Source organism: Akebia trifoliata, chromosome 11, assembly GCF_017979445.1.
Source record: "Akebia trifoliata isolate Shusen 1 chromosome 11, ASM1797944v1, whole genome shotgun sequence".
NCBI classification, from domain to species: domain Eukaryota; kingdom Viridiplantae; phylum Streptophyta; class Magnoliopsida; order Ranunculales; family Lardizabalaceae; genus Akebia; species Akebia trifoliata.
Window position 1 is genome coordinate 41,862,070 of NC_141385.1, and position 12,751 is coordinate 41,874,820.

Below are 12,751 nucleotides of genomic sequence, written 5' to 3' on the forward strand. Positions count from 1 at the left end.
TGATATTGTGTAAATCCTCTTGAAAAATCCAAGATGGAATTATCATAATTACGAAATAGACACTTGATTCAAAAGTTACGACATAATCATTAAAAAAAATTAGAATCACAAGTTTATTTTTCATTTTATTTTAATAAATTATCGAAATAATAACTAAAAAAAATACATCTAAATTCTTCATTTGTATTCACAATATAAAAAAAATCATCGAAAATGTTCACATTTGTTATCAACAAATTCGTTGATAAATACTACGAATTTTGTGATAATAACGATCTCGCTAGTCAAATTCGTTGATTAGAAAAGTGATGAAGTCATTGAAAAAACATGTTTTGAGAATTAAAATGAACAGTGTATCAGAATCAGAATTTTGACATTGAGTTACACACTTTTTTGGGACAAATCCATTTTATTTATTTCTAATATGAATGTAATACGTAAAATTTGGGGTGCCAATAGCACCTCTCTTCCTCTTCCTCATAAGTCATGAGTCATGACCTTATCTTATTATTATTATTTTTTTTAATAATTATCACAATTCACGTTTCACAAAAAAACCTCTCTCTCTCTGTGTAACCGTCCATGAAGAAATAGAAATAGAGAGTGAGAGAGAAAAGGATGGTGTGTCTGCTGCCACAATTCAAGTGCTCACCAGACACCCTCTCCACACATTACAGAACCCACACCAACTCATGTCAGTTACTCTTCTTCGCTCATACTAATTCACACTGCTATTCTCTCTTGCCACCACAATTCAAATTTACTATTAGTTTAGCTTTAGTTTACTCTACCCAAACATTGTTACAGTTTAGAATTTCTTGTAAACTGCTAGGTTTTTTTTTTTTTGCCTTAATTTATTTTTATGGATTCCCATTTTTATATTTTCTTTTGGGCAATTGTTTGGTGTATCTCATTGGCATAGTTCATGCTTGTCTCGTATCTTTGATTTTTTTTCTTTATTTTATTTTTATTTGTTTTGCATTTGTTCCTTATTAATTCAGAATAGGGCTGTTATTGGTGAAATTTAAGAGGTAGAAAATTTTGTGTATACCTCACCTAATTTTGGGGTAACCTTTAATTAATAAATTTTAATACATCACATTGGCATTAGTTTTAGCAATTTGATTGGTTGAAATGTGCAGTGAAAGTTAGAGAGCCTGTTTGTTCACGGGCACGATGTATTCTTACAATGCCAACAACAATGACAACGACAATGGAAACTACAACTACTGTGGTTGATGTGGAGAAGCTGGGTTTACCTTCTTTGGAAGCCCATACAAATTCAGTCACAGCTGACAGACCGTTGAGTTATATAGGACCTATAGGTTCACCGACAAAGGTTAGAACTAATTTATGTAGGATGTCGACGTCCCCTTGTGTTTAGAAAGAAGTCAGAATGTACTTGCACAACGACGGATCTTATGATTTTATCTTGCTAAAGTCATCCTTATCAATGGTTCTTACATTCCATTATGAAGTACAGTTTATAGTTTTTGTGTGTGTGTGCATGATAAATACCAATGCATAGTTTTCTAAATTACATTTGAACCCAAGATGACTCAGCTGACTCTTGTTGGTGTTTGTGTACAAATACAACTCCATTGTGTAAGAAACTGGTACGGGTCACATCAACATACTGTTAACCAACCAACTACTCCAAAATACTGATGACTTTGAGAGGGGGATAACTATGAATATAAGAGGGTCACATGACTTAATTGGGGTAATGAAACACCCGAAAATGGAGGAAAATATACACTTTACACTCCCCCTCATCCATAAGGGTGGAAAGAATCGAACCCGTGATCAATAAGAACCTAGTGCTCTGATACCATGTTAACCTACCAACTACTCCAAAGATCTGGAGGGGGAAAACTAGGAATATAAGAGGGTCATGGGGGCTTAATTGGGGTATGACATACCCCAAGAGTGGAGGAAAATATACACTCAACATATACATGCTAACTATACAGTTACTACCAAGTTTCAGGCAATTTGAGAGTCTAATTTCTGGTATGCTGTCATCCAAGTTGCACACTGAAATCCGTAGTTAATCCTTGTGTTGGTTAAAATCTTATATCTTTAGGAAATAGCATGGTTTCTTTTGTTCATCAAACAAATAAAATTATTGTCAATACAGGCGGCCTAATTGGACCGCCTGTTGAGTATATATTTTCCTTCGCTCTTGGGTGTCATACCCCAGTTAAGCCCTGTGACCCCCTTATATTTATAGTTCTCCCCTTCTCTCCAATAGACCGGTCTTTTGGAGTAGTTGGTTGGTTAACATGGTATCAGAGCACTATGTTTGTACAGGTCATGGGTTCGATTCTTTCCAACCTTATGGGTTAGGGGGAGTGTTGAGAGTATATTTTCCTCCACTCTCGGGTGTGTCATAACCCAGTTAAGCCATGTGACCCTCTTATATTCATAGTTCTCCCCCTCTCCAACAGATCTGTCTTTTGGAGTAGTTGGTTGGTTAACACGGCCACCTTGGATGGAAGCCTGGCTCAAAATTACACCAATCATATGATTCCATCAATCTAAGCAGTTTCTTCATATTGAAGCCCAGCAGCCTCAGCTATGGGCAATTGTTTGCAAATGAATTTATTTGGATGAATATGATCATTGGGTTGGTGTGGTTTACGACCAACATGCCTATTGAACTGCCCATATGGAACTATAACATTACTAAATCATACATTTTCTCACCTGATTATGTTTTGGGCATATTATGAACCATGCAGTCCTTGTTTTATTTGATTTCTATGTGCAGCCAAATTTTGAAGCAACGTTGGCAACCGAAGCACTTCTGCCAAGTGAAGAGGCTGTAATATCTACTGCTGCTGCTGCTGCTGAGGCTGTTGCTCTAGCAAAAGCAGCATTTGAGGCTGCCCAAGATCTGACCTTAATGGAGCAAGTGCGCACAATACACCATCATCCTGTGGGAACCAAAACCAAACAAGATGAAGAACATTCCATACAGTTTTCACAAAAAGATTCTGAGAACTTGATTCCCACAGATGATGAACTTAAACTTCAAGAGATGCAGCTTTACACGAGCATAGATGTGAGGTCTGGGCGTCAAACGGAAAGAAGAGCCAGAAGAGCAAGGGCAGCTAAGAAGTCTGCTGCCAATGTTGTCTTTGGAAACCCTAGAACTTCTAGACGGAAAAAGCGTGTTGCTTTACATGAAGTAGACTATTCTGATCCCTTACGTTACTTGAGGGGGACTACGAGCACTTCTAGGCTTCTCACTGCTACTGAAGAGCTAGAGTTTTCAGAAGGAATACAGGTGCAATTTCACATATTCATGACTTGAACAAAATTACAAAAAAGCAAAGCTCTCCAAAATTGCTTCTTTCTTATGTTGACTATAACCATCCATTATGGAGAGAAGAGAAGCCCTCTTCAGATCTTCCTTGCAGAATGGTCTTACAGCAAGGAAAGAACCAAGGCTGTGAATGGTGAACCTGATAGACATCACATATAACAAATTAACCGTTCTGTTAAATTACAGAGCAACGGTCTCATACCTTGGTTCAAAGTGGGGCATTTCTGTCCGTTCACAACATGCACTTCCTGATGCAGGGTGTTAAAATAAGAAAAGCTCAAAAAAAAAAAACTCAACACAAAGATAAAATATGAAATTTTATTAATTCTCAAAAATCCCATATTACATAGAAAGCTAATCCTTTTATAAAGCAAGGATTGCTAATTAATGGAAGTAAGAAGAATTACAAAAAATGGAAAATTTCGTGTTAACCACGAATTTGGAAACTACAAATTAAAAACGGACTTTCCTAAAGAAAGTTATAATGAAAAAAAAAGCTTTCCTAAAATAGCAAATATAGTTATTTGAGGGCCTAAACGATGGAATTTGGCCAAAATCCAACGTAGGCAATCGTGCGATTGGTATTGACCATTGGGCCGTTTCCCATTGAACTAGGGTCTTTCCGAGCCATTCTAACGAAGTTGGGTTTTGGCCCATTTTCTCTCCCATGCTTCGAGATAGGTATCCGCCATCTCCTGTAACTGCATCACTTCTTGACCCCACAACAAAGTTTCTTTGAAGGGAATTTCTATCCCTATACATTGAATATGCCTATAAATAAGGGTTCCAAGCATGTTACCTAGCAAAAAAAAGGGTTCCAAGCATGTTAAAGGGGATGGACCTAAGCTCAAGCTCACTCGCATATATCACCTCTATAGTGCTATCACTCCATCTACATTTCTCCTGTCTCACTTTTTTTCTAGTGTGATCTATCCTCTTATCTCTTACAAGACAAGAAGGACCAAACCACCATTAGCTTGGTTTAGGGGAAATTGGTGTCTCTTTGCCTGCATAAATTCTATTTGTCTAACCATATCAACAATTCCTTAGCTGCCCAATTATACGCATGAACTTGTATGATGTTGGTGAATTGTTCTTCTAGTCAAAGTACTGCCTATTTTTCTTTGATAAAGAGGTATTACCATGGGTTTACCTTGGTTTTGTGTGCATACTGTCACGTTGAATGTGACTAGTACTGGTTTGTGCAACTTTTAACTTTGATTTCATCCGAACTTTAAAAAAAGAAAAAAAGGGGAAAGTCCGGCATCTTGTTTTGGTTATAAAGACAAGAATCAATAGTTTTCATGTTCATCATCATCTTTTTCTTTTGGTGGGTAAGATGGAACTGAACTCATGACCTCAAAAAACCTGTTTTTCCTTTCCATTTAATTCATGTCCACATCCCTCCTTAATGTATTGGCATTTGATGTCTTCCTCTATACCTCAGGCCATGAAATTTTTGGCCTTCCCTTCCTCCTTTAGAGACTTCGACCTAAACGAATGTGTTCCTTCTCACCATTTTCTTCGATGGTCTTCATTGCATGCAACCAAATAAACTCAATCTCTTTTATTTAAGTACCTATTGGGGCTACTCCTGTGCTTCCTCAGATAGGCTCATTCCTGATTTTGATAGTCTTTTCAAATAAAGTGTAACCTGAATAGATTACTGATTGTGAAGTGCATATTGTTGAGTATATATTTTCCTCCACTCTTGGGTGTGTCATACCCCACTTAAGCCCCGTTACCCTCTTATATTCATAGTTCTCCCCCTCTCCAACAGATCGGTCTTTTGGATTAGTTGGTTGGTTAACATGGTACCAGAGTATAGGTCAGTATAGGCCACGGGTTCGATTATTTCCACCCTTATGGCTGAGAGGGAGTGTTGAGTGTATATTTTTCTCCACTCTCGGGTGTGTCAGATACCAGTTAAGCCCCCCGTGACCCTCTTATATTCATAGTTCTCCCCTCTCCAACAGATCGGTCTTTTGGAGTGGTAATTGGTTGGTTGACACTCATTGTGATGAGATAATGTTCTTTCTATTACTTGGAGTGTAATTGGAGTTTTTCACCACATACTTCATGTGTGAATTTATGTCTTCTCTAATGTGGTGGACATCATGCAGAAGCTGTTGAAGCTGGAAAATCTCCATCGGGAGCTAGCTGAACGTTGTGGGGTTCAACCCACTTTTGTTCAATGGGCAGAAGCAGCTGGAGTTGATCAGAAAACTTTGAGGAAACGTATAAACTATGGCGTGCTTTGCAAAGAAAAAATGGTCAAAAGCAATATACGCCTTGTTATTTCAATTGCAAAAAATTATCAAGGGGCTGGGATGAATCTCCAGGATCTTGTTCAGGTTTGTTTCCCTTATAATGTTGCTGCTGTGTGATTGTGGTTTCAATTTGGGGTGCAACTTGGTCTGGTTCAAACCGAGAACTGAACCAAACCGATAGCTTTAGACTGGTTTGGTTTGGAACAAGTTACAGTTTGGTTCAGGGATAGGAAAATGGAGAACCAATCAATTTGGTTCAGTCTTGGTTCAAGGCTTGTATAGAACTGAACCAAACTGAGAACCGAACTCTCGTGTAATCTATATTATGAATTATTTTAGGAGTTAGGACATAGATTAATGACATTTTTTTGATATATTAATGATTTATTATATGAAATTTTATGTTTATTATATATTTGGTTTTTTTTTTCAATTAAAAATATATTATTTCCAAGCAGGTTTATAGAATATTGGCAACCCATGCAAAAACCGACCAAACCTACCTAAGTTCAGTTTGGTTCTGGTTCTGGTTCTTATTTAGTAGATCCAACCTATGTCGATTCGGTTCCAATTTGGCCCCAAACTGAACCAAGTTGCACCCCTAGTTTCTATGGTTCTAACCATTCAGGAATACAATTGATTTTTACCCTTTTATGATACGGAATCTTGTTCATTTTTAGGAAGGATGTCGAGGCCTTGTAAAAGGTGCAGAGAAGTTTGATGCTTCAAAGGGGTTCAGGTTCTCAACCTATGCACATTGGTGGATTAAACAGGCAGTTCAAAAATCTCTTTCAGAGCAATCCAGAACAATTCGCTTACCGGTCAGTTTTCCTTCAATATTTCAATCCATTATGCTGCATTAATGTCAATATAATAAAGCTCCTTCCCTTTCACATACATAGGTGCACGTACGCAAAAATATGTGTGTGGTACTTTCTTTTAAATTGTATACAACTTCCTTGGTCTTTCTTTTATTTTACAAAACAGAACGAATGTTGAGTTTCATTTTTCTGCGTGGGTCACATATCAGTTTGCCTGATGTTGTTTATAATACATGCATTTTTTTTTCTGACTACCATGGATAATTTTTTCTTTCGGAATCATAGAGCTTAGTTTGTGGAATTGGGTTTCTTTAATTGATATTACCAAAGCCTAGAAGAAAAAACTGAAGCAAAATTGATTCTAAACCAGTTGTATTCTTCTTCATGTTACAAATTATAAATATTCTTTTTTTTTTTAATCAACTTGACTTTAAGAGTGTGATTGCTGAGATGAAAAATTCTTGAGAAATTATTAATGAGTTTGAATTGAAATAAAAGGCATGAGTTGTCATCTCTTAATATATTGTGTCTTTTATAGTTTAGAGATTTTAAAATTTTATTTAAGGACTGTTAATGTTCAGGGTTGGAGTCGAATCCAATTGATCTGGGACCAACTCTGCAGTTTTTTTTTTTTTTTTGGGGGCTAAGCAAGCAAGAGTTAGTGGTCAATGTGAATGTGGTGGGTTCAACAAGTTCAAAAACCTAGGCCGTGGCATCAACTCTACACATGCCTTATCAATGTAGCTATGTAGGCACCCTGAACCTTGCTCTCAACATATAATGTAAATGGGTTTGGATAGGTTGACATGCAAATTGATTTACACATCAGTCGCACATTAAGATGAGTCAAAATCTGGTTTTGTGAGAATGATCTCTCCATTGGGATATTTCTTATAAAATAGAAATCCTTTATAAATCTTATGCAAAAGTACTTAAAAATGTGGAGAATTCAATTTAATGTTGAAATGGGTCAACTTGTAAGACACTTTAGATAATATAAGGAATGAGGTTCATATTGGAATTTGACTCCTCACTCCAAGTTAACCCGATTCATTGAGAATCTTATATGCTAGGGTCGTCAATGGATTGATTCAAATTGATTTGATAACATTTGGATTGGTTCAAATACAATATTGATGATACCCTTAATTGATCTCAACACCTTTATCCGGGACTAATTAATTAGCAATCAATTGAAATCTGCAGAAAATCAATTTTTAGAAGAAAAAAAAAAATCACTCATTTCCCTAGAAAATGATTGTCGGTGTTTGATACACATAAGTGTTAAAAATATGAGGTTTTTTTTTTTTGGCATCTGTGTGAAAAACAGAGTTAAAAAAAAAATGCTCTAGTTGTTGGGTCAGTGAATATTTTTCCATCTTAATGGGAAAATTTTTTACCCCGATAAAATGATTTTCCTCGAAAAATTACATTTTCCTAGGAAAACCATTTTCTGGTCAAATTTCTTCTGCCATCATACAGACCCTTAGTAAGGAAATCACACAAACTCAAGTCTACTAAATGAATTAAACTATTAATGCTGTTATAGACTTATGTTCCTACTTTTATTAATTTCTGCCCCCTCTTATTGGCCATTTTCAAATCCTTGGATAATAAACAGAGTCACATGGTTGAGGCGACTTATCGAGTAAGGGAAGCTAGGAAGCAACTATACTGTGAGAATGGAAGACATCCTAATAACGAAGAAATAGCTGAGGCGACAGGACTGTCAATGAAGAGGCTCACGGCTGTACTACTTACCCCAAGACCTCCAAGATCTCTTGACCAAAAGATTGGGATCAATCAGAATCTAAAACCTTTGGTCTGTTATTTTTGGTCCCATTTTTGTAACATTTATTACTTCTCAAATGCTCTCTATCTTAGCCATTTTTTTTTCCCAGGAAGTAATCACATATCCAGGCGCAGAAACAACTGAAGATCTGCTGAATAAGCAATTCATGCAGCAAGATCTCGAGAGGGTATTGGACAGTCTCAATTCAAGGGAAAACCAAGTGATTCGATGGAGGTTTGGGTTGAAAGATGGAAGGATGAGGACACTACAAGAGATTGGAGAGTTAATGGGTGTGAGCAGAGAGAGAATCCGACAGATAGAGACGTGTGCCTTTCGGAAGCTGAAGAATAAGAAAAGAACCAAAATTTTACAGCAATATTTGGTTTCATTATAGGCCCCCCACAGAAATCTAGAATTTGTTTTTTATTTTTCAAGCAATAGAAATGTAAATGTTCTTTCATTGTCTTTCTCAATGTTGTACATTTAATTTGATCAATCAAATGTCAGATAACCTTATTCTCTAGCTAATTTTATTCCCAATTGGAGGCAAATTGGTCTTCAACCATCTCTTCTAGACCCAAAGAGTCCGATTTGGTGAGGATGCACGACTACCTCACACGCATCTGGTGCAAGGCCAGGTAAGCAATTAGCCGATAACCGACCAACATCAATGCCATGATGCTCACATCGACCCACAAATGGTTCAAACCCACAGACTTAATGGCAGGAAAATCGACCACCCGACACAAAACACCCGGGGAACACTCGTAGTGGTCGTTCTCCGTGTATTGGACCCCGAGAAGAAGCTTGTAACAATAGAAGCTGTAGCTCAAGTACTTTAACCAGACTATGAAAGAAGGTATTTTTTGTACGTAGTAGCCCCCGGCAATCAGAAAAACAAGGGTGGTGACAGAAGCCAATGTGGTAGCTTGTTTGACATCCATGAGGATCGCACCAAAAGCAAGACCTAGGCTTTGAGATACAAGAACACTGTAGAGGACGACAAGAAGAGAGAGTATGAAGGTGGTGGGATCGGGTTTGAGTCCACCCATCCAGTATATGATGAGAATGAACATGGTGGGGAGTACAAGCTCCATTGGGAGGTCTCCAGCGGTCCTCGCTAGGAAGTATGAGGAGAGACGGTACATGCCAGAAGAGCGTTCCTTGATGAGCATACGTCGTTCTTGGGGAAATGTGAAGACGGCGTTGTAAAGTGGGAAGAAACCCCAAAACACGGAGAAGAAGAAGATCAGAGCGATCTGCAAAGCAATATATGAAAGAACTTCATCAAAATATTCCATTAAATTATAATGCTTGTTTTCTAAATCGAGTCTTTCAAAAGTGAAGATATACTTACACGGTCTTGGATATGGGATTCTGGGGTCTTCCACCATAGGAAACCAGCAAGAACAGCGACGCTTATGACTTGGAAGATTCTTAGCCTATTGAAGGTTTCGTATCTGCGCTCCTTCAGTCCTCTCCTCAGTAGCACCTTAAACTGCCACCACCAGCTCGTGCCCCATTGCTCAAAATTTGCCGTGTCAACTTCAGTGTCAGAAAAAATATTTGTGATTAACAGAGGAAAACATCAAGAGAGGGGAATGAAAAAAATATCTTAAAAATGAATATCTGTTGAGTGTGTATTAGCCTCCCCCCTCGGTGTGTCATACCCCAGTTAAGCCCCGTGACCCTCTTATGTTCATAGTTCTCCCTCCTCTCCAAAAGATCAGTCTTTTAGAGTAGTTGGTTGGTTAACATCGTATCAGAGTGCAAGGTTTGTATTGGTCATGGGTTCAATTTTTTCCGTATATTCATTGTTCTCCCCCTCTTCAAAAAATTTGTCTTTTAGAGTAGTTGGTTGCCTCACATGGTATCGTACATATTTTTGTGACTTAGCAAACTTCCTGACCACATTGTGCGAGACTTCATGTGATGACCACTGACATTAACGTACATATCGCATGCACATGCAGTGCATTTGCATGAGACATAGGTTAGAAGCTATGAACAGGTTCTATCTTACATTGCATGATAACTAAGATAAGATGTACTATGTGGGTCAGACACTTGGAGGGAAAGAACTTACTTGTAGATGCGTCGTGTGCATGACTGAAGTTATTTACGTCGAAACTGCAGAGCACAGCTTTCAACGTTATAGCGATGTTCTTTTCATAAGCAGAGGTTAGAGCCTCCCTCACCAATTTCTGCTCTTGTTCAATGCTACTATGAGCCTCACCTTGATCTATGACTTGCTTGGAGTTTGGTGTGATTCCTGCAGTCCCTCTCTCAAGTATTAGAAACACTGAAGTCTAAGATGGAATGACATCAGATCACTCACCATTGGCAAGATCGAGCAAGATATCAGCGGGGTTGATGGTGACAGCTGGTGTTGAGAATCCAATGGAGGAAAAATATTCCAAGGCAGTCGATGTGGGGCCATAGTAGATTGGGCTTCCCTCCGAGATCAGCACAACTTTATCGAACATATGGTAGAGTCGGCTTGATGGTTGATGAATGGTGGTGACGACAGTGCGCCCCTCACTCGCAAGACGCTTAATCGTGATCAGGATCCGCTGAGCTGTCGTTGAGTCTAGACCCGAAGTTGGCTCGTCCAACAATAACAGACTTGGATTGATCAGCATTTCTTGACCTATGCTGACCCTCTTTTTCTCACCACCTGATATGCCCCTAAAGAGTGGTCCGCCTATCATGCTGTTCCTGCATCGGGTTAGACCCAATTCTGTGATCACGTGCTCCGCATGCTCGACCTTCTCTTCATGGGTCAGAGTGTCGGGTAGCCTTAGTAGAGCAGTAAAGATGAGGGTCTCGATCACGGTTAGGTGTGGATAGAGCACATCTTCTTGAGAAATGAATCCTATACGACGCTTAATGGGGCTGGAGAAAGGCTGGCCGTTGTAAGTAATCTTTCCCAAGAGTTCACCGTTGAGTCTACTACCCCCGAGGGCGGTCAGGAGCGTGGTCTTGCCACTACCCGATGGGCCTAACATAGCTAGAATCTCTCCTGGGCACACCATCCCAGTTATCCCATTTAGTATGTTTTTTTCATTATTGTTGTTCAAGGTACCATCACCCCAGCAAAATCTGTTCTGATCCAATTTTACTTTGTACACCACTTGTTCAAACTGCAAAAACAAACACATGAAACAAAAATCTCACCTTTTATTTTACTTTGTACACACCACTTGTTCTAAATGCAAAAATAAACACATGAAACAAAAACCCCACTTTAAATTTTACACTAAATATAGATAATATGTATGTTTTCAATATATATATATACAAATGAAGGAATAAAGGAGACCTTCAATGTTATTGGATACAAGGAGAGTGGTAGAAGTGATTGTGGGAACATCTTTGGTGGCCCTTCTATGGGATCACCGTGATGTGTAATTGTTACCTCCTCGTTAAGGGGCATGATCACCAAAGTGATGGTGAGAAATAAAGGGAGTTGTTTGTGTGTGTGTGGTTTCTCATGGACAATTTGCACACACATATATATAGTACGAGGGGGGAGGAGGATGTGCATGTGCCCCTACCCTTGAATAAAGGAGGTGGGGGAGGAGAACTTTGAAGCTGTCAGCTCGCATCAAAATTTTGGAGGAACCCTCTCTTTTACATGACACGTGTCCCCTCCACATTTTGGTGCTATGCTGTTGGTTTGACATATATTGCAAACCAACTTCGAGGTCAGGGGTTCAAGTCCGAGACCAAATTTTTCATTGTTTAACGAGACGTTGGAAAACTCGTCCAAGATGACTTGGTCTCGTTCACAGACAATACGAGTTTTAAAACCATGAATCCAGCTTACGCATTAAGAAAAAAAATCTTGGATAAGATCGTTAGAGTATTATGATATGGTGCATTGTAATAAGGTGTTCTGTAATGGATTAAATGAGATAGATTAAGAAAGATTACATTCAAAATTAGGATCGAAAGAAATAAATCAGTTTCCAATCTTCTTTAAAGATGATGATGATGATGGTGGTGGTGGTGGCAGTGATAATACGATAACGACGACAATGATAACGATGAGGAGGATGATGACAAAGAGGGCATTAAGATCATTTTCATTAATTTTCTAGAGAGATCTAGATCAACCGGGCATGTCATCAATTTGAAAACACGAGGAGCCACGTGTCATGCAAAGGGTAGGGTGGGTTACTCCAAAATTTTGAAGCAGAGTAACCACTTCAAAGACGGTCCCCTCGAAGACCCCTGGAAATGTGTAATGGTGGTACTAGTTGACAAGGAAAGGTAACATTTTTAATGTTAGTGTGACCTAAGATCGGGTGTAGTGTGGTCATCAGATAGATAATAGATGTTATCTCCACTCTTTTTCTTTTTCAATATCTTTTTAAGCAAAAAGTTCATGACTTTGGACTCTTGGATTCCCTATCACAAACTATCCTTCTCATAGGTGCAACTATATATTATAATTCTCAAATGCAAGTCTTATGGTAATATTTTGGGTGATGTAGGCATACCTCTCCACATTTTGCCGAATATTAGAGATACC

The 12,751-nt window shown here is 38.5% G+C and overlaps 2 protein-coding genes across 2 annotated transcripts; one reads left to right on the plus strand and one right to left on the minus strand.

Moving 5' to 3' along the window:
- Nucleotides 1-520: 520 nt before the first annotated feature.
- Nucleotides 521-8,737, plus strand: LOC147391755 (RNA polymerase sigma factor sigB-like). Its single transcript, XM_086458542.1, has 7 exons — nucleotides 521-694; nucleotides 1,143-1,339; nucleotides 2,774-3,292; nucleotides 5,455-5,685; nucleotides 6,282-6,422; nucleotides 8,044-8,244; nucleotides 8,324-8,737. The coding sequence occupies exons 1-7, from the start codon at nucleotides 619-621 to the stop codon at nucleotides 8,606-8,608; spliced, it is 1,650 nt and encodes a 549-aa protein (XP_086314668.1). The 5' UTR covers nucleotides 521-618; the 3' UTR covers nucleotides 8,609-8,737.
- On the minus strand, nucleotides 8,653-11,706 carry LOC147391756 (ABC transporter G family member 14-like). The gene is made up of 5 exons (XM_086458540.1): nucleotides 11,537-11,706; nucleotides 10,553-11,357; nucleotides 10,301-10,486; nucleotides 9,572-9,759; nucleotides 8,653-9,473 (listed from the first exon to the last, which is right to left on the minus strand). Exons 1-5 carry the CDS (start codon nucleotides 11,648-11,650, stop codon nucleotides 8,823-8,825), a joined length of 1,944 nt encoding a protein of 647 aa, XP_086314666.1. The 5' UTR covers nucleotides 11,651-11,706; the 3' UTR covers nucleotides 8,653-8,822.
- Between the last annotated feature and the right edge of the window lie 1,045 nt (nucleotides 11,707-12,751).